The sequence below is a fragment of the Pipistrellus hanaki genome (genome assembly GCF_964339955.1).
Source record: "Pipistrellus hanaki genome assembly, chromosome: 3".
Lineage (NCBI taxonomy): Eukaryota > Metazoa > Chordata > Mammalia > Chiroptera > Vespertilionidae > Pipistrellus > Pipistrellus hanaki.
Genome location: NC_140505.1, coordinates 11,977,590 through 12,004,962, shown reverse-complemented (window position 1 = coordinate 12,004,962; position 27,373 = coordinate 11,977,590). Strand labels below are relative to the sequence as shown.

General features: G+C 36.1%; 1 protein-coding gene across 2 annotated transcripts in view; it reads right to left on the bottom strand.

Moving 5' to 3' along the window:
- The window catches only part of SGCZ (sarcoglycan zeta), a 589,790-nt gene that overhangs the window by 181,503 nt on the left and 380,914 nt on the right, over positions 1-27,373 (bottom strand). For both annotated transcript variants that reach the window (XM_084877019.1, XM_084877020.1), the window contains exon 2: positions 4,426-4,620. In XM_084877019.1, the coding sequence (XP_084733145.1) occupies positions 4,426-4,620 (195 nt within the window). The remainder of the gene's footprint in view (positions 1-4,425; positions 4,621-27,373) is intronic.

Here is a 27,373-nt window from a genome sequence, read left to right as displayed (position 1 = left end):
CCCTCTGGCTACCTATTTCTAACAGTCATTCTTTTTTTAAAAAAATATATATATATTTTTATTGATTTTTTACAGAGAGGAAGGGAGAGGGATAGAGAGCTAGAAACATCGATGAGAGAGAATATGTATGCACACAAGTCCTTTGGTTGATCTCTTCCCCTTACCCCCATCCTCCCTTACTTTCCCTCTGAGGTTTGAGAGTCTGATCGCTGGTTCTCTTTCTCTGGGTCTGTTTGTGTTGTTCATTATTTCCTCTAGATGTGTGAAATCATGTGATCCACGAAATACCCTTGTAAAAACCTGAACTGCAACAAGCCATATGGTTATGCTGAGCTACAAATGAATCAGTCTATAGTGAGTTTCTTTCTGGGCCAACAGTTCTTTTGAGTCCCAATTTCAATGCCAGATAGTTCCTTATGTGTACATGCCAGCCATGATAATTCATTCTTTAAAAAAAATCAATATAATATAATAATAATAATTATATATATATATATATATATATATATATATATATATATATATATATATATATATATTTTTTACAGAGAGAAAAGGAGAGAGATAGAAAGCTAGAAACATCAATGAGAGACAAACATCTATCTGCTTCCTCCTGCACACTTCCCACTGGGGATGTGCCCTCAAACAATGTACATGCCCTTGACCAAAATCGAACCTGGGACCTTTCAGTCAGCAGGCTGACTCTCTATCCTCTGAGCCAAACTGGTTTTGGCAACACACTCATTCTTTTAAGCTTTAGGCATGTCATTAGAATGAACATGATTACAAACACTAGTCTATTTATAATCTTTTGCTTAATACACCTCCTTTGTGTCTAGGATGATTTATGCTCAATAGAAAATTCAAGTTAAATCACATGATGTCTAGAATAATTGTGAAGCAAAATGAGTAAGAGTAATAGTAACAACTGTTACATAGCTGTTTGGACATGCCAGACACATCTAAGAAATTTTTACTACTTCAATTTTGATTTCTACAACAATCTAACGAAGTAAATAATAACATTGCACCCATTCTACAGAATGGCAAACAGCCACAGTTAAAATAACTTGCCCAGGTAACATAGCTAGTAAACTATAAAAGCTGGATGTGGACCCAATGGTCAGGTGCCAGAATCCATACTTTAATCAATTAATTAATTAATTAATTATTTTTTACTGATTTCAGAGAGAAAGGGAGAGGGAGAGAAAGATAGAAACATCAATGATGAGAGCGAATTCTGGATCTACTGCCACTTGCATGCCGCCCTCCAGATATTGAGCCTGCAACCTGGGTATGTGCCCTGACCAGTAATCAAATCATGAGCTCTGATTCATAGGTCAATGCTCAACCACTGAGCCACACTGGCCTGGTGTTTATATCCATGTGTTTCACTCTATAGTATAAACTAATTTCCTTTTTCTTCATTCTGTGCAGTTGAATATCTCAATAGCAGAGTGATTTTATTTCCCACAAAATGAAAAACAGGAAAAAAAAATCACATCAACCACACAGATCATGTATAATACTGGCCATAAGGATAGACTTCATGAGGTATTGTAAAACAGGTTGGCAGCTACCTTTGCTGTGCTGAAAACACAATATTTTGATAACAATAACATGCCTAGTTTTTTCAAATAAAAGCTGTTCACAGCCACATATTTTTTTTTATCTGTTGGATGGAAAAACAGTTAAAATAAGAAAGATACACATTTTGTGCAGATCAATAATAATCTCCAGACAACTTACACATCATTTACTACTTCTTACTATATTGTGGCAAGTGGTTTTGCTATTCACTCTAGAGACAGATACAATCCTAATGTACCAAGGAAAAGATAAAATTGATTTTTTTTACTGCTCTAATATAAGAAGATTACACATTATTTCACACTTTTCAAGTACATACAACTTAATCTGATATGTAGTATTTAGGACCACTAAATTCTGCAACTACTTAAGTAATTTGGAATTTCTCTGAATTATGAATTACTGCAGTGAGACAGGGAATATGTTACCTTACAAAGATAAATTTGATGGAGTAGTTACAAGTTTATCTTTTATTTTATTTTAGCTGCATACAATTAGCTTAGATGGCTGAAGGAAGGATAGTCTTCTATTTTGGGTATAGAATAGTACAATTTTAATTTCAAAATAAGTGAGATATGCCCCAAATTAAAAATCATATATACAAATATCAAGCCTCCTATGGAAATAGACTCTTTTTCATTATCCCCAGGAATATGATGACATTTACTATTCTGCCAGCTGAGGTTCAAATTAGATCGCTCCATATGCGACAGACACCCTGAGGCCTGCATGGATCCTGAGGACAAAGGTGATTGTTTCAATTATTTTCCTTGAATGGCTTATCTAGCCTTGGCCTCAGCCTGGGGCTAGACACTGGGAGCCTGATGTATGCAGCCATGTAATTATGCATTTAAGTCTATTTTCCTAATTAATTTAAATATGCTTGAGAAGCTTACATGGCTTGACTCTAAAAAATCCTGTGGCCTGGGCCCTGAGTGGGATCAAAGCCCCTGAAGTGAGAGTTGATCATATCTTTCATGAGGTTTTGAAAGATGCTTCTTGGTAGAGGAAATCAAAGGCTCAAAATTTGAAAACCTGGAGAAAAAACTACTCTTATTTTTATTAATTACTTTTTGTTGGGGGGAGGGGTAATTAAGATAATGAGTTTGAGAAAACTGCTTGCTGTCAGCCATTGCAAGTTTGACTGATGGTTACCAGAGCATAGAAGAATCTTCAGAAATATACACATTGCCCCTACTAATGTGATAGATGATTCATTAATGAAACCCAGACAACTAGTAAGAGAAGATAGGCCCAGAGCTAAGAGGAAGAGAAGGTAGGAGTAGAATTAGTAACATCTGTGCCAAAATATCTCTAAGCCTGTATAGGGGAAGAGGAGAGGACAGGACTGACTGAGCCAACTCTTGAGATGAAGGAATGACTCAGATGTATCACCGGAGTCTTAGAAAGCAACAGCTAGCCTAGTAACCCTCACATCCATCCACAGGCTCAAGCCTGGATCAATGATCCTGAACATGTACCCATGTCTAGAACACTGGTAATTTCTCAAATCCTAGAACATACTGATTCCTGCCCATCCTGTTTTACTCTTCCATTTCATTTTTCATGAAAAACCTTCCAAATTTGCACTGATTTGAATAAAATGGAGCCCTTTCTCAGCTTCTTTTCCTCTATGAGCATATGCTGTTATATCATGATTTGCTTTTTTTTTAAAAATATATTTTATTGATTTTTTTTGCACAGGCGTGGCCATTTTCTCTCTGGAAGGGTGGGCCACCTGCCTTCGCCGGCGCCTTCTGCATCCAACCGCAGTGCCCTGCACTATGGACCGATGCTGGCTCATTTTGCCCTTTGAGATTCTGTTTCGACTTATAGTTAGCTGTTAGTGAAGTTAGAAAGAAATTACTCTAGCTAAATCAATACACAGCAGAGGGGTTTTTTTTGTGTGTGTGTTTTCTTTTCTTTCATTTAAAAAAAATGATATCCAATATAGGAAGATCAGTGAAATTAAATACCAGCTTTCCTTTTGCCCTGAGGTTGCAGAGTTCTAAAAAATAGCAGTCTGGTCAGCAAGTGAAAGATCCCTGCCTGGCTGTGAAGGTATCTTCAGTCTCTAAATAAAAGCCAAAAGGTTGAAGGGCAGAATAGAAAACTTTAAGAATCTAGCCAGAAAATATAAATTGAACTAACCTATACTTTGCTGATGCAGAGAACTTTTTTCCAGAAAAGTCATGCTAATAGGTCTATTGTACATATTCTAAATTCATCAATGAGTTATACAATTATTTTATTTTAGGTTATTAATCTTTATAAAATTGATTTAATTTCTAGTTTGTCTTTTATTTATCATACCTATACTAAAAAAATGAAGTTACCATCTGATAACAATTATAGACATTGGTTCATGCAGCCCAGCAAAATTCCAAAGATTAAGTTTGAACATGCAGTATATACAGAAAAGCAAATACTGTATATGAAGAATTTCAAAGATACTTGTGATTTCTGATGTATATTGTGAAATATCATCTAATATTATCATGAAATACCAGACTCATTTCACAGATGCCCAGGTAGAGCAAGCAATAGTTCCTGTGTATTGGTTAAACGTTTTCTAAATTTCTATTGAACCTATGTGCTGTACTGTCTGGTTACATAAATTTCCCACACTTAAATGGTAGGTAGTAACGTCAGATGTATTTAATGAATATACATATTGAATGTAGTCTTAAGACTACATATGTCAGCCTTTGGAATTTAATTTCAAGATAAATACATGTAAAGATGAAAATGAATAACTTTCAATTAAAAAATAGCAGTTGGATGGCCTTTGAACCAAAAGCAATAGATGTAAAATAAAATCATGGTGGTACTTACCACAGTGAAATTCATAACTTTCAATATCCAAATTGTCATGGCTAAGTTAACTATCATGGTAACCAACAGCAGAAGGACAAAGAAGTATAAGCACCTCTTTCGCCATCCATAAATGCCCACAGGGTACAGTTGTGCATTCTCAACCTTTGGCAGGTTATTCTGCTGTGTTGCTAGTATGTATTGTTCTCGTGTCATCTGGAGAGCAAAAAGGAAAAGAAAAGCATTCAAAATCAAAGCCACTGTTTTGTTTTCTTAATCAAAAGACACAAAATACCTAAAAATAATAGGTAGTGAGCACTCACATCATTATTGCTATGTAATCAAACTAGGTTAATTCATTTAATTAAATGTGGTTCAGATATTAAAAATCCCCTCAACTCATTATCAACAATACAGCCCTTTAGAGCTATTTAATTATTCTATATCTCTAAGATATGTAGTATTTTCAGTCAGCTTTGTCTAACTCTAACAGTAGCCTTCTCTCTCAGGAGTCTCCGAAGATACTCAATTCTACTTCCAGTTGTCCAAAATCCAACAACTCTATGAACATTCAAGATATCCTTGGAATAAAATAAAAATAAAAATGTTATTTAGGGTAGACAAAGACCATGGTATGACAAGGTATTGTTATGTCTTTATCTAAAAATGCAGTACACAAGTAGCTCGGTGTATGTGATTTAATAAATCAACAGTGCTTTTGCTAGAACTTATGAAAATAAGAAAATATGCTTTTATTTGGAATTATACAGTATAATTATTTAATGAAAACTTTTCTTTACAACTTTGTGGGTTATTTATTTTAGTTCTATTTCAATGAGCTATCAGAATGAAACTGAACTCTGAAAGAATGAAACAATATGCTATATTATCCTAAAATGCAGCAGTTTTCAAATGGTGCTAAAAGAATTTTTAAAACATGCAATACATGACTATTGTCATTGTTCTCTGAAAAATGACACATCAAATGGGAGTTAAGTCAATCACGCATTGCCTCTAATCCCATAGTAAAGTACACTTCCTTCCTACAATCCTCTATTTCTCCAATTTATATTTAGACATAAAGTGGAGATTACTGTGAACTTCAAGAGAAATAAAAAATGCATTAGGTCTCTGAAATAAAACAAACACAAATTACAAAGAAAAGGATCTTTCAGCAATAGGTTTTTAGTTTCAATTTTGATTGAAAACCAAGAGATCCAGAAAAACATAGCAAATGCCTCTAACAATTATAAAGAGTCAATTGGATAACAAAAGGCCAAGAAAAGGTTGTCTAGAAAACATGACATATTTTGTTATTTAATGAAAGATATTTTATTACTTCAGCTTAAAGATAAATTTAGCATTATTACTTTATATATTGATACCTTCTTCAGCACAAAATACTTTAGATCATGTACATTGCAAAATGTTTTCTTTAAAAGGTTCTTCATTTCTTAAATCTCACAGATGGTTTTTCAAGATCACAAAAGGTTGTAGTTGCTGGTACAGTGCAGTGATGTTACCAGCAAAGAATAACAGCATACACCTCTAACAGATTAAGGAAACAATCCTAAAATCCTAAATTTGAAACTTTTACAGCCTTTGCCTAAGATATAAAATGTTGATCCATTTTCAAGTATTGAGCGTATTCTAAAATATCTTGGTGCCTTGGCATTATGAGACTTTATAAGTAATACAGAGCATTGTTTCACCAAGTGCTATTGTCATTCTAAAAAAAAAAAAAATCTGTAATTGCAGAGATACTAATTTTCTCAGAACAGCTAAGCAGGTCTCCTGAAAGGAGAGGGAGTGATGGTCACAATTCCCTGAGAGAAAATACCTTGTACTGAGATAGCTCTCTGGCTCAGTCCACTCTATCTCCATTGCAATATGAATTCAATATCCTTAAAAACCTTTCTTTGAAATTCCTTTGGTGTTCAAGGTTGTGCACACTCCTCCTGGGTACTTAAAGTAATTACTACCTTCTGCATCTTACTATTGCAATTCCATTTCATACCATATTTCTGACAGAGCATTCATTATACTCAAATGACTTCTAAAATAGAGTTTTTCTTACTTAATAGCAACAAAATCTTCACCTCCTTGGATCAAGATGAGTATTATTCACAGTAAGGCAAAAAGACTTACTTATAACCCATTGTAAATTAGATAAAGTCAGATTTAAATTTGGACTTTGCAGTTTCTTTATGAAGAAATATATTTTCAAAATATTGATAATGTGAATAAAATTTCCAACATGTTACATGGTTATATGAGAGATGCCTGGTCAAATAGAATTAGACCTTGTAAATTCATTTTTCTGTAAAGATATGAGAAATCTGGTTTTCAGGAAGGGCTATTTTGTTCAGTAAATTTAATAGTATTGCAAATAAAGACTAGGAGAGAATGAAATGTTCTGGAATGACCTTAAGAAATTCTGGTGAAGTCTACTGAGCTGGAGGGAATGTCAGAGATATTAACTAGAGTAGCAGAGCTCATTGGCTATTTCCCCCTTGCCTCACAAGAGGAGGCAGTAGTACAAAATACTAAGACCAAAGGAACATACTAATGATTCCAATGTAACAAGTGTCCTTATTTATGTTATATAAATATTCAGAGAAGGGCATAGTAATTGAGAGTCTAGGCAGAAGTGGGTCTTCCCTTGGCAAAATATGTATTTAGTGACAACTAGGTGCAGGTAGAGTTCAATATTGTTCCACTCATGAATTTCACATATTTGGAGAAAACACAATAAAGAAATAGAAAATATATCAAATTGTAACATACTCTGGAAATGATAATAAATATAATAATATACAAATAAAATAAATATAACAGATAAATTATACAAATCATATATAGTATTAGATTGTGATAGATTCTATGAAGATAATAGACAAGGTACTATAATGGGAAGACTACTTTAATTATAGTAAAAAGGGAATACCTCCTAGAAGAAGGGGTACCTGAGATGAGACTGAACTAATGGAAGTCGTCTAAGCTGAAAGGTAAAACAGATCTTTAAGTATTGAAAGCCTAATTAGAGTGGTCTAACTAAAATTTTAAAATAAAGAAGTGAAGAATGTGGACCATTTGTTGAAGGGGAAAGAAGAGCAAAAATGGGATTTCACATGAGAGTATGGAGTCAGGTGTTGGAGTATTAAATCAGGGGCCAGTGCACGTCTATATAAAGGGAGGTAGAGTGAAAAGGAAATAAGGACACTTAGTAGGGAGCTAATTTTAGGTGACAAAGCTGAAACCAAGAGTTGAGTTATGCATTCTTGGAGGTGTGGTGGTGGAGGAACTGGAGACAATGATGAATTACCCAAGCATCTGGGTCCCACTAGCGAAGGTAATACCCAAACAGACTAGTTCTCCAGCTCATACTCTAGAATTCTGACATGGAGAATTCACAGGGGCATAGGCAAAAACTAACTGTGCTGTGGTTCAATTTTTCAGATGCCTGAAGAGGGGACAGGTGGTGCTGAGACATCTTTTTAGATAGACAGGAAAGGCTAAAGATGATTCAACCTCTGCTACTATTTGGGGGGAAGAAAATAAGAGGTCAAGGGCGATAATAAAGCATAAGATAAATGTTTCAGATTGCTGCTGGTTAAGGGTAGAAATAGGAGTGATTAAAGGAATTCCCTGTTTTCTGTTTTGTTAGGGGGAAATATCGGAAAGGATGACCAAGTGACCCTGCCACAGATTTGTATCTTCATGACTGGAAAAGAGAAAGGATTCAACCTTAAAACAGCAGTGAGCTGCCAAAACCAGTTTGGCTCAGTGGATAGAGTGTCAGCTTGTGGACTGAAAGGTCCCAGGTTCGATTCCGGTCAAGGGCATGTACATTGGTTGCGGGCACATCCCCAGTAGGATGTGTGCAGGAGGCAGCTGGTCGATGTTTCTCTCTCATCGATGTTTCTAGCTCTCTATCCTTCTCCTGTCCTCTCTGTAAAAAATGAAATATATTAAAAAACAAAAACAAAAACAAAAACAAAAAAAACAGCAGTGAGCTGAGAAGTCTGGGGGTGAGTTTTTCCACAATCTGAGTTTTACCAAGAATAGACTCTCCAATTTTGCACAAAAAACATGTGGACATTAAAAAGTTAGTACAAGTGCCTGGCCTGAGTGGCTCAGTGATTGAGCATTGACCTCTGATCCAGGAGGTCAGAGTTCTATTCCACAACAATGCAAATGCCTAGGTTGCAGGCTTGATTCCCCAGAGTGGGGCGTGCAGGAAGCAGCCAATCAATAAGTCCCTCTCATCACTGATGTTTCTTTCTCTCTCTCCCTTCCCTTCCCCTCTGAAATCAATAAAAATATATTTTATTGTAAAAAAGGAAGTTAGTACAAGCTCCAGGTATTGAGGACCTATTACCTAAAGTTCAGATTTTACCACTAAATTGCCAATCTGATGTTAAAGCTGTAAAGAGAACCCAATTTTATATTGGAAGTGATATAATTTATACAATTGTTTTTTTTAAATCTCGCATTAACCATTTTACAGTATTACTCACAGAAACACTGGGTATAATGCAGAGATGTAAGCACAAAGACTGGAAGGAAACAGCAAAGTATTTATCTCACTCACTCATTTGATTTCTACATATTAAACTATAAATCGAGTATCTAATTTCTGCTTAGACTTGTTCCTTGTGTCCCCTGTTATGGGGAATAAGAACATAAAAGAGAAGCATGTGTCTCCTAGAAAATAAGCTCAACCATTTGCAAAACTGATTTTAATTTCTGGTCAGGGAGCTGGCACTTGGCACATTTAAGTAGCACTAGGCAACATCCCTGTGACCATAAAAACGGAACCTTCAGCTCCGAAACCTCTTACCCTCCTGAGAGTAGCCGTACTCCAGAAGAAGTGGTAAATGTCACGTTGGTGTCACTGTTCATTAAGTGCTGATCATGTAGATTTAGCACTACGACTGTCAGTTATTTGTTCAGACAGGGATGGAGCACGCTAGACTAAATGCAGTCTCAGATTTATGTGCCCAACTGCAATCCCAGCCTGGCCATTCTGCTCTGTGCTCCTAGGGCAACTCACTTAGCTTTTCTTGCCCCAGTTTTCTCTGCTCTCAAATGAATATTGCACTGACTTATACAAGAGCAGGCCAGGAGTAGAAAAGTAAGATGCTCAAGTGTCCTTCCCGTTTTAAATGGTAAAAATGCTTTAAAATGTATCATCCACTCCTTAGCTAATGGTTTCCTACTTAAGTGCTGTGTGTAAGTAAGTATTTGCATTGGAATTGTTTTAAATGAATGAACTATGACTTTTAAAAAACAAAATGCTTAGTGTCCAAATTATACGGTATGAACTTTACACAGCAGAAAGGAATTTTTTTTTTTTTTCTGTTCCCAGAAAATGAGTCTCCAAGCCCAGAAAATGAGTCTCCAAACCTCCTAAAGTTGAGGGAGACTGAAACTAAGACGGTAAAGTCCACTGACCATGGTGATACAAACTTCACCCTAACTATGATACTTAATTCTCAAAGGCACATTCCAGCATGACCATAAAGTTAGCTATTAAAAAAAAAAGTCTATCGGGAATGGATATTTTTCCTGTTGGTTTATGGAAAATGCTGTCCTTAGGTTTTACAGCCCAGAAAAGAGGCAGCCTAGCCACTGAATTTCAAGAGGATGAAAGATGTTATCTGAGTCCGAAGGGATAGGAAGTAGAGAGGATTCTAGCCAAGAGTGACAGGAGAAAAAAACCTGAACAGGCATGAAAAGGGAGACATATTCCCAGGTGAATAAACGTTTTATAAAAACGCTGACATTGAAAGAGAGCTTCTTTGGTCAGTCATTCTTAGCTATTCTACATGCTCTCTCTAATTGGGTGCTTTTATATAGGAAGTAACGCCTCAGTATTTATTGAATAAAACTCAATCACCATTGTTGGCCTTTATTAAGGCACTGACTTAGATTTAGGTTCCTAACATGGAAGTAACTCAATTCTCAGATCCTCTCTTGTATTATTAATAGAAAAAACTTAGCCATTAAAGCAATTTTGGAGGCTGGCGAGTCTTTGTCCACTCAGGTGTATCAGCTCTAAGAGGTAAAGTGACAGAGACAGCCGTGAGGACCCTGACACACTAAGACTGCAGGCAGGAGGAGCCCGCTGGCAAGCGAGGCCACACACACACAGCAGGGGGAAAGGAAAAATCTTTAAGGAAAAAACAAATTTGCCAGAAACACAGCTGGAAAGCTCATCTGGGCCAGTGGAAATCCCATACTGTTTAAAGTAATAAAGAGTAACAGCAAAAACGTGTTTAAAGAACAATGGTAACAAAGAGAATCAGAGAAAAGACAAAAGTTTGTTGGCTCTTAACAGTTAGTAGAAAAACTCGGTGAAACAAAGATAAGAGTATGGCTTCTAGCCCTGAGGATTCACGGGAAAGTGTCACCGTGTATAAAACATTCTGCAAACTAATTTCAAAATAGTCTCTTGAAAGTCATTTTCCTCCCAACTTTGACAACCTTAGTTCCATTTTGCCAGATTAGTTTAAATGATGTATAGTGTAGTCAAATTTGCCTTGGTGCACAGTTTTCTAGTGAGTTCTGTTTTTGGTTTAGTTTATTTTTGAGGAAAGAGAAGATTCATAAAGAATATGCTTTAATTTAGAATTTCCTGCTTTAACTTGATTAAACAAAAGATGACCTTATCAAGAACAACGTAATCCAGCCAAATTAAGCTTTTACTCTTAGCATTACTAAATGTTGACTACCTGGGTGAAGACAGAGCATTTGGGCCAAAAATGAGCCTTCACCTTTCTTGAATTATTTAGGTTTTAAATGAATAATAAAAAAAATATATAGCCCATTTTTTTAAATGATTTTACTAATTTTTTAGAGAGAGAGAGAAAGGGAGACGGATAGAAACACTGATGAGAAAGAAACATCAACTGGCTACCTCCTGCAAGCTCCCTACTGGGAATTGAGCTCATATTTTGGCATGTGCCCTGACCAGGAATTGAACCAGTGACCTCTTGCTTCACGTGTCAATGCTCGACCACTGAACCATCCAGCCTGGCAAGGCCCAGTTTTGATATAACAGGTTAGAAGCAGAGAGGAAATGCAGACCAGTTCAGCAACCAGTAGCAAGAAGGAAGGATGTAAAAAGGAAGAGTGAACAGTCGCCATGAAGGGCCCTGTCCCTTCCACGTTCTCCCTGATGTACATGAGGACAGAAGCCAGCAGGCAACATGGATGACACACCTGTCATCACTCACACTGGCCTTGGCTGAGCTCACCTACATCAGGAGTATTTGCTGCCTTTCCACCAGAGATGGAAAACAAGCCACAAAGCAGCCTCTTCTCACTACATGTGTTAAGAAACTAAAGATAAACTGACTGGTTTAGTTAGCTGAGGAGTTTTGTTGGAGGATGTATATGTTATCCTCTTCCTTCTATTATTTTCTGTTGTATATGGTTGTTTCTTGTCTTAGCTTATGAAAGTAGCAGAATATGCCAGCCCAAAATATACCACTTCAGTGTGTAGATTAGTTTGATCTGTAGGCACTTGAGAAACAGCAAATGCCAGGAAAGGCTTTCTCTGAGCTCCCTTATCTGCTTAAAGTCAGTTCTCCCAGAGGAACTAGGTTGTCACAGATCCCTCCCCAGGAGTGTCATCAACCAGGGAGGCCTGACTCGTGTCAGGAGAAGAGACTGGAATCTGACTTCACACCCAGACACACCTGCCACAGAAGATCATACCTCCCATCTGTTCTGATAAGGGCCCACTCATCTCCCCTAAGAATCTTTACTCTTCAATAAGAGGCCTACATCACCCCTTCCCTTTCCCTTTCAAACAGGCATTTATGCCTGAATGTTAAGCCACTTCTGGGAGTTACTCATTTTTCTTTGGGTATTTCCCACTCATACATTAGATTTTTACATATTAATAAATGTTTCTTTGGTTTTCTCTGGTAACCTGTACTTTATTACAGGGCCCTCAGCCAAGAACTCAAAAGAGTAGACAAAAGTATTTTTCTCCCCTGCACTCTCAACACCCCTCCACAGGGCAGAGGACCAGCTGGCTGCACAGAGCTTGCTTTCCTGTCTCCATCTGACCATCCCCATCCCTCCTCTGTGTGGTGAGCAAAGTGCTCTCTCCAAAGCCTGCGTAGTATTGTTTGCAGATTTTCCCAATGTATAAATTGTTTTCTGATTGCATTTTTACAAAATATTTATTTATTTTTTAAAAATGCATTCTCTCCAGAGTTCTGGAAAGCTATATTCCAAGTCACAATACTTAATTTAAGCTTTTATAGGGTGATCTGAAAAGGCCTTGATAATCTTTGTAAATTCCATTTAGTTGGTTTAAAAGTACTTTGTTCACAATCAAGAAAAAGCACAGATAGGGGAGTTCATCTAAATGAATATAAAACAAATGTCTAAAAATATGTCAATTGTTGGTTCTAAGAATAACTGACAACATGAGTAGCCAATATTATTCTTCATATATATACATTTTCTTTATTTACTTACATATTGCACATAGTACGTTTGAAAAAAAATAGGTTGGGATGAATAGAAAAAGAAACAAAAATTAAAACCATCCAATTGTTTAAAACACTTGAAACTCTGCTTTGAATAAGCAAAAATTCACATATTAAAATTAATTTGAAACATTATCTGATTGAATGATAAACTACATAGTGCTTATTCGCTAAATTGTTTCCATGATACAGTATTGATCTACAGAATTTTGCATTTTAACAACATTTTAGTGCTTCCTACTAGACAGATATGTTTATGACCATCCGTATTTGGTTATATTCCTAAACTAAAAGGCTAAGTGTTCCTATTTAATCTGAAAATGAAAAATGATGTAATTCATTTTTATTCATAGCAGCTCAAATTATGTTCTACGACACAATGAGAGGGAATTATTTTCAGTTAAAAAGGAATAGCATATTTAACACTGATTGATCCTCATTCAAGGGGAAAAGCGGGAATTGTTAGAAATGACAATAATAACAGCAAAATGATTGCATAGAAATTTCATGTGCCAGACACAAATGCCCCAGTAAGGATTAACTCATTTAATCTTAGCCACGACCCAGAGAGGGAAGCTGTTATTATTTTCCTTTTTATATAAGATAAAGAGAATAATCCTGGGGAGGTTAGAAATTTCTCCAAGAGCTACTAGGCAAAAGAGTTAGTGAGGGCAAGAAATGTAAGAGGCACCGTTCAATCCCTGAACTCACTTTCTCAGCTAGATCCTGCACTGTCTATGGGTAAACACAGAGCCAGTCCTTCTCATAGGTTATCACGTTTATTCATCTATACCACTCTGTAAAAGTGAGTCTTCAAAGTCCCATTTCAGTAATTAAACATTCAAAGCTCCAAAAGTCAACACACTTACAAATGAGCAGATAATTAATTTTTAGATTCAGGTCTGAAGATAGATGTGGGAGTTGTTGCTGATGTTTTCACTTTCTTAACTATGTCAAACTACTTTCCAAACTAGTATTTACTAAATATCTAGTACATAGGACTTTAATAGATTTAAATATATACAACACTGCCTCCAAAATCATAAACCAACAGGTAAATGAATATAAGCTGTGCTTTTCTTAATTTGAGATTTGTATTACTGGTGGTAGGACAATTGTTTTAAGTAACAAGGGTAGTCATGGCATTAAACATCTTTGACTCATATGAAGAGAAATATGCCTATATATATGAAAGGCTAAGTGATCAACCATCCATCCATCCTTCCGACCATCCAACCAACCTGCAGGTACATATGATACACACTGGCAATTTAAAAATAAATGTTGGCCTGCACATGCGCAGTACATATAAAGCTCTCACTGGCACCAATCACACCTGTGTTTTAATTTTATAATATTATTAGAGGCCCTTTGCACAAAATTCATGCAAGGATAGGCCTCTCAGCCACACCCACCTCTGCTGCTTCCTAGCAGCCCTGGCCACCTTGGCTGCAGCCCCAACCCCCACCCACTGGTCTTTCTGGAAGGTTGTTCCGCTGTTCGGTCTAATTAGCATATTAGGTCTTTATTATATATTATATTATATATATTATTTTGACAAATAATTTTTTGCAGTAACGTAATTACCGCATGAACCTTTCTTCTGATTAGTTTCCTTTCAATACGCACGGATCCGTGCACTGGGCCACTGGTTCTTTTACATTTGTTTCCAAGCCTTTTTAGCATGTCACATAGAAAGTCATTTTTATGCTAGTAAGCACATTCCTAATTTCCAGCCACCCTTGCACACACCCCAAAAAATCTATTGGAAAAGTTCTCAGCTACATATCACCTCTCTAATTGGATGATAACTTTGTTTGTTGTCTTGTGGCAGGTGAAAGTGGCACATCCTCCCTTTTATCCTTTGGCAGATAGAACTGGTTCCAATTCACTATGTCCACCTAAAATGTCCTTTAAATGTAGGTTTACTGAGGTAGAGGTAGTAAGCTGGTTTAAAGAATAATATTGAAGAAATAGCATGCTTGCTATATAAATGTGTAGCTTGTAGGAAGTGGTTAACATTTGGAAGATACCAGAGATACCAAAAGGAATAGTTTTCTAACTAGGCTATCTGAAAATTAAATGGGCTAAATCCATGATAGTGAGGTCACCTGAGTTTATAGGAACTGAGTAGAAATTGGATGTTTTAATGGAAATCAACACAGAGGACTCAAGCATAAACAGTAGGGAGGACTAAGGAGGTGGTTAGTTCTTAAAGGCCCTGCTATGGGTCTTTTGATAAATTCCATGGAAGAGATGCTCTAGAAATTCGAAGGAGAAAATATTCACTCTTTGGATATGATATCAGGTGGCTTACCAGAAGTATCTGAAGCTAGCTTATAACCTTTAGCATTTGAGTAAATATAGACTATGCTTGGGTGGTGGCATTTTGAGCAAAGAAAAAGCAAGAGAACGGGAATGCAAAACTTGTGAAGCATATTTGAAGAAACTTAAGCTGCATGAGAAAGAAAATATGACAGTGACTTCTAGATAACCAACATATAGAACACATGAATAATTCTAAAATAAGAGAGGATGGTTTACAGTTATATTTATAAAAATTAATTTTGTTGTCTCAGAATAAGATTGCACCCATATCTGTCCACTGAATTATTTTTCTAATATTGAATTATAGTAAACTAATTTTCTACTTCAAAATGGAAATGAATTCATATCGATGAAGGAAAGATAGGGGGAAATGTTTGAAAGAGTAAAAACAGTGTTTACCGTACCTGATATCAAGATTTTTTATAAACTTATATTCAACCAGTGTGCTACTGATTCAGAAGTAGTAAGATAAACCACTGAAATATAATAGAAATTTCAGAAATGGACCCAGAGATACAGTTAATTTGAAGTTACTAAAATTACCAAGTGCTGGGGAAAATGTGGTGAAATAGAAATTCTCAAAAACACTAGTAGGAGAATGAATTGGTATCTCACTTTGGAGAGCATTTTCTAAAAATCTGTTAAGTTGAAGATGTATCATCCTATATCCTAGAATTTCCCTGTATGCATACTACAGGAACCCTGGTATTACAAAACTTGCTCAAATAATGTTTTGCAACACTAAAATATTGAAAAACTCTCACAAATTTCCTTTGATAGGGGAATGAATATATATAAAACTATCATTGTTTAGAATAGAAAAACATAATTAAAATGAACTGAATTAGGTCTTCATGCATTAACATCCATAGATGACAAAAAATATGTTAAATGTAACAAATAAATGTGTGTGTGTGTGTTTATACCCACACAAAATTTATGTTCACATGCATAATTAGTAACAATATAAAAGCATATTGAAGAAGCATATAAACCTATACCAGGATAGTTATTAGCTTCTGTCTGCTCTCTTCATAAACACGGACATGAGATGGTGCTCTATTTCCTTTTTCCATAAAATAAACTGATTGACAAAATAAATCCAAAGACACAAAAGCATGAAACAGACCATGGAACCTCAGAGGGAAGGTGTGGGTGGGAATATATCAACCAAAGAACTTGTATACATATATGCATAACCCAAAAACACAGACAATAGTGTGGTAAAGGCATGAGGCAGGGGACAGCAGTGGACTAAAAGGGGTCAAATGCCAAAACAGGAGACATATGTAATGCTGTCAATGATAAAGATTTTTAAACAAAATAAAAAAAAATGAGATTGATGAAATTATGCCTTGGGCTTGCTTTGAGCCATTTATGACTGTATATTGAAACTGTATAGACAAATATCAAGTGTGTGTGGGGGGGGAAGTATAAGAGGAAAATAATTAGAGGTCAAATCTGTGTATCATTGCTCCACGAAGAAAATGTGTCCTGAGGTGAGTCTTCTTAAAGGAAACAGACCCTGAAATGTGTAATCAAAGCAAGAAGAAGGAGAACCCAGGTACTGCATAACAAGGGAAACGGTGTCGTCTAATGAGGGACCAATTAATGGGAATGGGAGATAAATACAATATAAGGTGGTTGAGGTACATTTTAGAAATAGAACATTTGTTATTTATCTACACATAGGAACATTGGCAAAACTAAACTAGAATTGTATTCGTCCAGGAACTTACTTTACCTCCCTGAGATGGACTCCAGCAGACCATCTCCTGGAAACAGTGGCCTGAGTACAATAGCTTAAATGCCTAGGCATGCTTTCATACATCTGTTCTCTACAATCTTTTTAAAACTATATATTTTATTGATTTTTACAGAGAGGAGGGGAGAGGGATAGAGAGCTAGAAACATCGATGAGAGAGAAACATCGACCAGCTGCCTCCTGCACACTCCCTACTGGGGATGTGTCCACAACTAAAATACATGTCCATGACCGGAATCGAACCTGGGACCCTTCAGTCCACAGGCCGACGCTCTATCCACTGAGCCAAACCGGTTTTGGATACAATCTTTTTATTTTAACAGGTTAGAGAACGACAGGGCACAGGCAAGTGCAATATTCTTGAACGGAATTTAACTTCAGTGGAAGAAGTGGTGTGCTCTAAACATGAGCAGAAGCACACAGCAAGAACGTGGTGGCTGCTCAGCACAATTCATTGTTCTCTAATTTTGAATGAGACACAAATAAGAGAGCATCACCATTCTGTCAGGATAAGAAGGAGATGTAAAGGAGGAAAAAGGATGCATAGTCCATGCTTATTAGGTTACCTACCTAGGTGTTCATTTAAAGCAGGGGTGGGGAATGTCTGACCCAGGGGCCACATTAGCCCCCAGAAATCAAGGCATTAAAGGTGAGTTAGTTGAATATTTGACCTAATTCAGCAGGCTAATTTTTAAGTTGTCCATTGGGGGACAAGTAGGCCAGCGGGGCAGTTAGTTGGGGGCAAGCAGGCTGGCAGGCAGAGTGGTTAGGGACAATCAGGCAGGCAGGCAGGCAGGCAGGTGAGTGGTTAGGTGGCAGCAGTCCTGGATTGTGAGAGGGATGTTTGATTGCTGGTCTAGGCCTGATCCCTGTAAACTGCCAGTAGGACATTCTTTGAGGGGTCCCAGATTGAAGAGGGTGCAGGCCAGGCTGAGGGACACTCCCCACCTCCCCATGCACAAATGTACATGAATTTTGTGCACCAGGCCAATAGTATATAATATTAAAAAATAAAACCATATGTTATCATTGGAATCAGACCAAATCAGACAAGAAAAAAATAATGAAGGAATTCAAAAGAAAGCAATTGCTACTGTTTTGGAAATTCATGAAGGAATTCCTAAACAATGTAAAGAATAAATTTTAATTTGCCAAGAAACATTGTTTTCTATATTCTGTTTTATGCACAGCACTATTATGTGTATGATAAAGATTAATTAAAATTAAGAAATTATGATTTTACTCACATTTATCTTTTAAAATCACAATTTTTTTCTTTTATAGTTTATTCCATTATTTACTTTTTCAATTATATTCTACATTCCAATAGTGGGCCAGGATTTGCTTTAAAGTTTAATTTATGAAAATGGAACACATGGCCAAGCCAATACACACCTTTATTGAACTGTGTGTTCTCTTTATACTTACACATACATACACACACACACACACACACACACACACACAGATTGCTTTATATACCATTTATTTTATACAGATATTGCATCATCATTATTTCAGGCTGAGATTCCAAAGTTATGCAACAGTAAATGAGAAAAAGGGACAACAGGCCAAAGTCATCTGATAAATTTCATGTATTATTTCATTGCTTTATATTTTCTTTCTTTATAAATTATGGCTAAATAATTGAGAGGAGTATCATTATTTAATAATATCAAGTAAGTTATCTATTAAATGGGAATTCTATAGTTTTTTATTTTAGTTTTAGCTGTTACTCACTCTCCTCTGAAGATTACTAAGCAGGTCTAGTTACAACTAAACATTATGTTTTATAGAAATTCCTATATTTAATAATCCAGGCCCCCTTTAACTAAATCACTGATATGTTATTTTTCTTACATTTCATTTAATGATGCTGATTTCAAGAGCTTTTATATAGTTCAGCCTATTAATTGATGTATATAAACTTAATTCAAAAAGTACAGGAAATATAAATGTATAGAATATATTTTCAGAATAGAGAAAAGATGTATTATTCCTCAAAGGAAAATAATATACAAATGGAATCAGAATCTGTGATGCAAACATTTCCATAATTATTTTTTATCCTTGAATTTCTATTTTATGGATCTTGTTAGCATAAGTGGATATTGATAAAGTCCATCAACATTTTTCTAAATCATGGAAGTTCAGCAGTAAGAAAACTCAAAACACTGAGTTTCCTGCATAATTTTAATGTTTGAAGCTGAGTAATTTAGAGAAAGCAAACTTTAGCCATTATAAAAGAGTACTTTTGACATTCACGTCAACAGGGCTTAAGTCAGCATGTCTCTTCTGATAGTGCAATTTGCTTGGCTTTATATTGTCCATTATAATTCCACTTTCTTGCTAAGTCGATACAATTATATTACTACAGGGACTTCATTACGGGCACAGGGAGGCAGCAGCTGAGGTACACAATTTTCTTCCTGTGATGCAGCACCATGAAACCGTTATTGGAATGATGGTCTGCAAAGGGACAATAAAAGTTGTTGTCTTAAATATTGTTATGCAATTATATCATCTGACAAAAGATAATCAAAACTTAAAAAAAATGTTTATGCAGTGGAAATTTTGCTTTTAGCAGCATTCTGATTTCGGAAGGGTACTATATAGGGGCTGTTTCTCATTTATTCATTTAAACATAATTCAGAATACACATTATCTCTAGACCATAGAGTCCTGGTGTGAAATTTGAGAGACCTAGAATTTATGGGTATCTGATATGCCTCCAAATAAATGTGTAACAATTAAGAATGAAAATTTTTTTCTTGATTAGATTGCTGTTTACTCACAATACCAATTTTAGAACTAAAGCTGACTTTTTAGGCGGATGTAGCCCAGTATTTTTTCTTACCACCATAGCTTTAAACTATATGTTAGGAATAGTATACATAATTCTACTTTCAACTAGCATACTAATTGATTCCTTTCTTAATTATAGGAGGTTTAGCTCTTCTGAGCTTTATGCATTATTTTCTACCATCTGCCCTGATATAATATATCTCATACACATTATTAAGTCTTAAAAACCTGACATTGTTTACTACTTTTCTTATTCTCAAAAAAAAAAGAACTATAAAAAATATACTTTCTAACAGACATGTCAAACATTAATAGTAATAACATTTCTCTAACAAGGTCATTTTCTACAAATTTTCATTTTAAGTTACATTGACATTTGCCTAAGTCTTACTGTTGACTATGTGTCAGGAACTGAGCTGGGCTCAGAGATCTCAAATTTCTGAAAGAAACAGGATTGTCCCTGAAAGGTGCTCAGAGTTTAGCTAGACAGACCAGTAGAGATATAATGACAGCATCACCCTCAGAGTTTGGGGTAAGAATCCAAGAAAGTGCTTTTAACAAGTTTCTGGATGATGTTCATTTTGCTGGCCCAAAAGACCAGAACTTATGAAACCCTAATGTAGTGAAAACTATGAAACACAGAAGATCTAGGTTCATATATTTGTTACTTTCTAGCTATGAAACTGCTTAACTCCAGTAACTTTCAGCTTCCTTTTTTGTCCAAACAATCTCACAGGTCTGTTGGGATAATAAAACAATAAATTATTCGTAGAAATGTAAGTAAGACTGTAAGGTCATAGGAAACATAATAACTTTAGTTAATGAAAGTCAACCATTTATGCCTACGATAACGTTATTTAATTCTCTGGATGGTTTTCTGGGATAGTAAGTAGTAAGTATTTACTTGCCATTTTTCACGCTCTCAGTACATACATGTGTTACTTTTGAAAATAAAAATAGCATGTGTGCATGAATATATGTGTGTATGCACTGTGTATATATGTTTGTGTAGAAATTATACTAATTAGATGGACTGAAATAATGGTTTCCTGATTTGAGAACTAAATCTTCAATGTTCTCATTTAAGCTCTATTTTCTTTAAAAATATTTTTGCATTCCTACTCTTACAATGACACTGCTATATCTACATTGTTATCGTTTATTGCTGAAAACACAATAGATACTCATTATAGAGTAAAGAAGAATTTATCCTAATTAGTAAAACAGTAGTTTAGTTACTTTAGATCTTTTCTATAATAAATTATTATATAATGATCTTATTTTAACTTTTTATATCATATAAATGGCTTCATTGTGTGTGCTTTGCTTTCTAATTTATTATCACCTTAACATTTTATTCACATCAATAATGAAGATGAATGCAAGTGGGATTATTTCTACTCTCAAATTTCCTATTAGGCTTTTTTTCTCCCTAAGAACTGCTGTCATTCATTACCCTTTGTTTAAAGCCCTTTAGGCAAAATGAAATACAAATCTTTTGAAAAGAGCAGATTTTGTTATTTCTTTAGAAAACATACTAAACGGTCCCTTAAAGTCAAGGTATATCTACACCTGGCGAGTTTTTAAACAAGTACATACAAGGCAACTATACATGCCTTTATGTATGCTGTGTGTGTGTCTACTTACATACATATCTATAATAATAAAAGCCCAAGTGAGCATCGCAACCGAATGGACGACCGAACAGGCTATGTGGGGTGACTAGACCAGCATGGGGGTTAGTGAGGGGCAACCAGGCTGGTGGGGGCAGTTGGGGGTAACCAGTCTGGCAGAGGGGGCAGTTAGGGGTGACCAAGCTGGCAGGGGACAGTAAGGGGAGACCAGGCCAGCAGAAGGGGTAGTTGGAGTGACCAGGCTGGCAGAAGGGTAATAAGGGGTGACTAGACCAGGTAAGGGAAGTTGGGGGTGACTAGGCCAGTGTGGGGCAGTAAGGGATGATCAGGCAGGCAGGCAGGCAGGTAAGCAGTTAAGAGCCAGTGGTCCTGGATTGTGAGAGGAATGTCCGAATGTCAGTTTAGGCCCAATCTCTAGGATCAGGCCTAAAGCAGTCGGACATCCCCGAGGAGTCCCAGATTGGGGAGGGTGCAAGCTGGGCTGAGGGTACCCCCACATGCACAAATTTCGTGCACTGGGCCTCTAGTAAATATATAACATGCACACACACACACACACTCTCTCTCTCTCACTCACACACACATTGACAGGCAGCTGACAGGGAAAGGAACTGATGCAGAGTTAGAATGATAATGACACCGCATGATTTAATGACAACAGTGGTGGATTCTGAGAGCAGCTGCTCTCAGATTCAACAGAGCCCCCCCCTCATCCCCTCCCCCCCAATGAGCAGCTGACTGGCCTTGAGCAAACCCCACCTGTCTGCAACCTCTTATCTCTTCTGAAACCATGAAGGTATCCAATTGCTCAACATCACTAGCCCCTCCACCTCGAAGATCCTGCGAAGCCTTGGTAAAATGCTTATAGGAGAACATCACACAACAGCTGACAGAGAAAACAAGAGCGGAGCCTCCCTCAGTGAGCCGTAATGGAATTGTTTTGATCACTTTCACATTTTAAAAAACGCAAACCTGCCCCGTGAACGTAGGGGATGTCCTGCACGCTATTGTCCATTTGAGCAAAGAGAAGCTTTTAGGAAAAATAACAGACCTACTCAAAATGAATGAAAACTGTGCGTTCAGGAAGACAACACGAGTGGTCAGCCCTCGGCCCTCCGGCACATCTGTCTACAGTGTTAACTAATGAGAGGAAGAACACCTGCCACTGTCAGACAGATGGACTGTGAATCCTCAGGACAGGCTGTGGTCTTTATCTTATTTAGTATCTGTCAGGATGATGGGTGAAAATATACTCCGCAGAGTTTGTAGGCCTTTCATCTGAATGGATTGATAGCCCCAGATGTGGCCCTTTATGACTGGCTTCCAGCAAAATATTTCACAGAGCCTCCCCAATTAGACCACGAATTCTTGGCAGAGGAAGGAACGTTGCATTGACCTCCTTCTACCCAGCACATGGGATAACACTTCTGTAAAAACTGTTTCAGAGCAAGTCTGGTTAAATGGTAAATTCATTTGTATGTAAGCAGATTTAATAAAATATAATTTTATCACTGAATCATAAAAATAGCTTGACCCGGTATTAGCATTTTGATATAGCCATCAGATACTTTATTATAATTTTCCATAGAAGAATTTCCACATGGCTTAAGAAGCAATGAAGGTTAAGGGATGTTTTTGGAATATTGTTTATTTTTTATTCTTTGCAAACTGAGAGAGACAAGTACCATATGATTTCACTCATATGTGGAATCTAATCAACAAACTGAACTAACAAGCAGAATAGAGACAGACTCAACAATAGAGAGTAGCCTGTGGCTCTGGAGGCAGGGGAGGGGACTGGAGGGACTGAACGAAAGTAAAAAAAGAGAAATAACTCATGGACAGGGATAATCGGTGACTGGTAGGTGGATGGAGGAAGATATGGTGGGGATAAATGGCGATAGAGGAAAATAAAATAAAAAAGAGGGGAAGAAGAAATACCACAAGAATACATTTCATTTCAGTTAGGATGACTGAGAACCTGATAAATTGTGTCATTTGAGCAGTCACTTGAGCAGTCACTTGGCAAATTCAAATTCCAAGGAATGGCTGTCATCTATGTAAATGTTATAGTGATGTTCATTCAAAAAGAACTTTTTCCTTTATTAAAAATACTACTGAAAAAGGTTAAGCATACAAACTCTAAAAGAAATAGGTTCTACCTCCTAGTAGTTTTAACGTAACAGCATTTATAAAATAGTGAGGTTTTAAATAAGGTTATAATGAAGAGTGTAGGTTGTTTATTTCAGTTAAAAATTAAATCTTTACTTAAGTTTGTAAAAGGCAAAAGATTTATGCGATCTGAAGAGAAACCAGAGTATAAAATCTTTACTGAAGTTTGTATTGTGAAATAGAAAGATCCACACATGGAATTCAGATAGTAATTGATACTTTCTCTTGCCACTGACATGAACTTGGGTTCTGTTCTCTCTAAGGTACACATGTCACCTTTTTTCCATGACAGCGGGTTTTAATTTGTCACCAAATTTCAAATACAGCGATGCTGCTTTCTTCTGAGAAATCCCATGCTTTCTGATGACTAAGCTGCTTGAGGTCAGGTCCCAGTTTTATCTTTGATTTGTGCTTTTCAGAATACTATAAATTTTTTTATTACATTGTAATTGTTCAAAAAACTATATGATGAAAGGCTTTAGTTATTCAGGACCTGCTGATTGCTTTATCAAAGTAAGATTGCCTAAGGGCATATCTCACATTGTTAAAATAATTCCTAGCAATTACTCAATTTTCTATACAATGCTTCCAGCTGTCCCACCAAAGCTCAGAAGCCACACTGTTTATTCCCAGAGAAATTATTGTTTGCTTAAAATATACCACTCTGATTTGTTATGATTTTTAAAAATATATTTGTATTGATTTCAGAGAAGAAGGGACAGGGAGAGAGAAACATCAATAATGAGAGTCATTGATCATCTGCTTCCTGTGAGATCCTTGCTGGAGATTGAGCCCGCAACCAGGACATGTGCCCCTGACTGGGAATCAAACTGTGACCTCTTGGTTCATAGATCAATGCTCAAGCACTAAGCCACACTGGCAAGGCTGTTACTATGTTTTTGTTTTGTTTTGTCTTTTGTTTTTTTGTGTTTTTTTTAACCTACGAAACATATCAAATGTAATGTTAGGATGTCATTTTCCATATCAAGTAAGGTACAAAGTGAAGAAGGATGACAAATGACTTTCACTCCGTTGCCATACTCAATCGATTCCAAGTGGCTGCCTGGAGTGTGTATTTTTCAGAGGAACCCGGATCCCAGTGTAGGCTCAGGAGGAAAGCATGGGAAGATCAATCACTGATGTCTGTCATGGGCACAGGGGAGATGAATGACAATGCATAAGCCATGGACTTTCTGATCTGTGCAGTAGAGCTTAAAATATGCAGTCATTTTAATGGAGAGATGGGCATATCTTTGCCAGAGGACTGCCATGACAGGTGCAATAAACTCCAAGAAAGCCACCCAGCTATGGGGAACCTTGTTTACCACATATTCCAATGAGGTGATAACAGACCTCTAAAAAGATGGCCATTCCCCAGAATACTATTGTCAAAGTAACAGAATGTCATTGTCCATACTATTGTGTCCAGGATTGAGTCTTTCTGAGCACAGACTGTTATAACATTTTAAAAAAATAGCCAAGAGAGAATTATTAGTTACTTTTACTTAAATGCATTCTGATGCATTCCTAGATGTCAAAAAGGGAATCTCCATCTTACAAAGTGAAAAACAAAAATTCAAAAAGTTCCTGTTTGATTCCACAGCCTTCTGATGCCGCCTTATTTTAGAATATGATCTCCAAACACCAATATGGGGATTACACTGAGTTCCAGTAAATGTCAAAGTGCCGTGTTTGTACCAAACAAATATTATTTAATGATTTTATGATTACTTGCTGTCTGCTTTTAACCTCAATCTTGCTTTCAGAGTTTGAAGCAATTTTAGTAAACTGGGTGCAATTACCATTTCTAACTTTGATAGAGGCCTTATTTTCAATATCTTGATTTTGGACTATACTCTGGCTCCAATTAACTCGCCAAAAAGATTCAATAGAACACTAATCATTTTGCCCAGATAAATCTTTCCTTGAAATGTAACAATCCGTAAGTAACAATCAAATCCTATCTCCATCAGAAACAAAAATATTTGGTATAATCTAGAATTTTACTTATTTATGATTGGTATCAAAGAGAAACAGTCATAAAGATAATTTAATTTCTTAATTGCAGATATAGGCAATGTTCCATTAGGAATTATGAAATATCATATTGAGGAATAGAATTAACATGCTTAAGTTAGAAAATATCCTGAAATTGTATGTAACACTTAAAAACGAATATATGAATACGATGGATTTTTGCTAAAATTCATAGATAAAGTAAGCATTACCTTCTAATTCTGTTATTTTATTCACTTTACAATTAAATAAATAATCACAGTTTCTATAGAACATTCTTATAATATGCCATAAAAGTGAGAATCATTTTTTATCCCTCCCTCTACATCAGGATTATATCAAATTTATCAGCAAGTTTTGACAATTGCACTTTAAAATATATTATTGACAAATCTATTTTTCTCCAACTTTTCTACTGCCATGTAGACATAAGATAAAATCAACCCATACTAACATTGCTAAAATAACCCCTTTATTTTGACCCCATTTATACATTGTCCCATCACCTCCAATTCATTCTTATGACTTGGTTTCAACATGTCTGATGATGCTATGTTCTTGCCTCATATGCACCAATGGTTTCCTGTTGTATTCTTTACTTAGTTCTACACCCTCAACTGAGGCCACCTCCTTTCTATATAAGTTCTAGCTTTTAGGGTCTTCTAGTTCCTCAATATCACAAAGAGCTTTAGATCCTTGAAGGCTTAGTTTATGCGGTTCCCACTACCTGTATGTCCCTGCCCTCACTTCGCAGCATTCTGGCTCCTTCTCATCTTCCTGCATCTTCAGGTATCGTGTTATGCGAGTATATCACTTGAATTACCCCATTTTTCTCTCCTAGCAGTCTAATTCGTCATAGGTCTTCAAGGGAAAACACACACACACACACACACACACACACACACACACAGACACACACACACACACACACACACACACAACAAAACACTAACACAATTGTTTGTTTACTATTTCCTTCTACTAGATTAAAATTCTAAATGGAAAGATGCAGAGATATTTTATTTACCATAGTACATACAGTATCCATCAAAATATCTGGCATATATTAAGGGATAAATACATATTTGTGGGAAGGCGAGTAAGAAGGAATCCTATGGGGTGGCTTGTTGTTACTGTTATTGTGGTTGGTAGTGTTCTATCATGTGATGGTGATGAGTTGTTTTCTTATTTTTGGAAAGTTTTTACAGTTGAGGCTATTAAATATTAGACTATTAAGTATGGAGTAAATTACCCAGTAAGTAGAGAAGCCAGGATATAATTCACTATATAAGGCCATATTGTGGCTTCTAATAGTACATGGTACTGTTTTCATATTCATCATATAGAACCAAGGCAAACCATTGGTTCCACTGTGCATTGACTGTGCTTTGTCCTCAATTTTATTATCTGTAAACTAGCTCTACTGACTTCCACCTATGGACCTATTTTGGATATTGATGAAAGCTGTAAATATATACATACATATAAAGCAATGGGCATATAACAAAATCAAATAAAATCAAATTTTGTCTCTTTCCTAATCATTATCAACATAAATTAGTTGCTTTTGGTCATCAAAGAGTTAACTGTCTTTCATATAGCAGTTTCTAGCATTGAAAATTATCTCTGTACCAAGATTACTTAAACATAACTTGTATTTAGTGTCTTTATCTTTCAAAGTCTATAATAGATTTTGTCTCATATTAATTCATTTGATTTGATAATTCAATACAGTAATG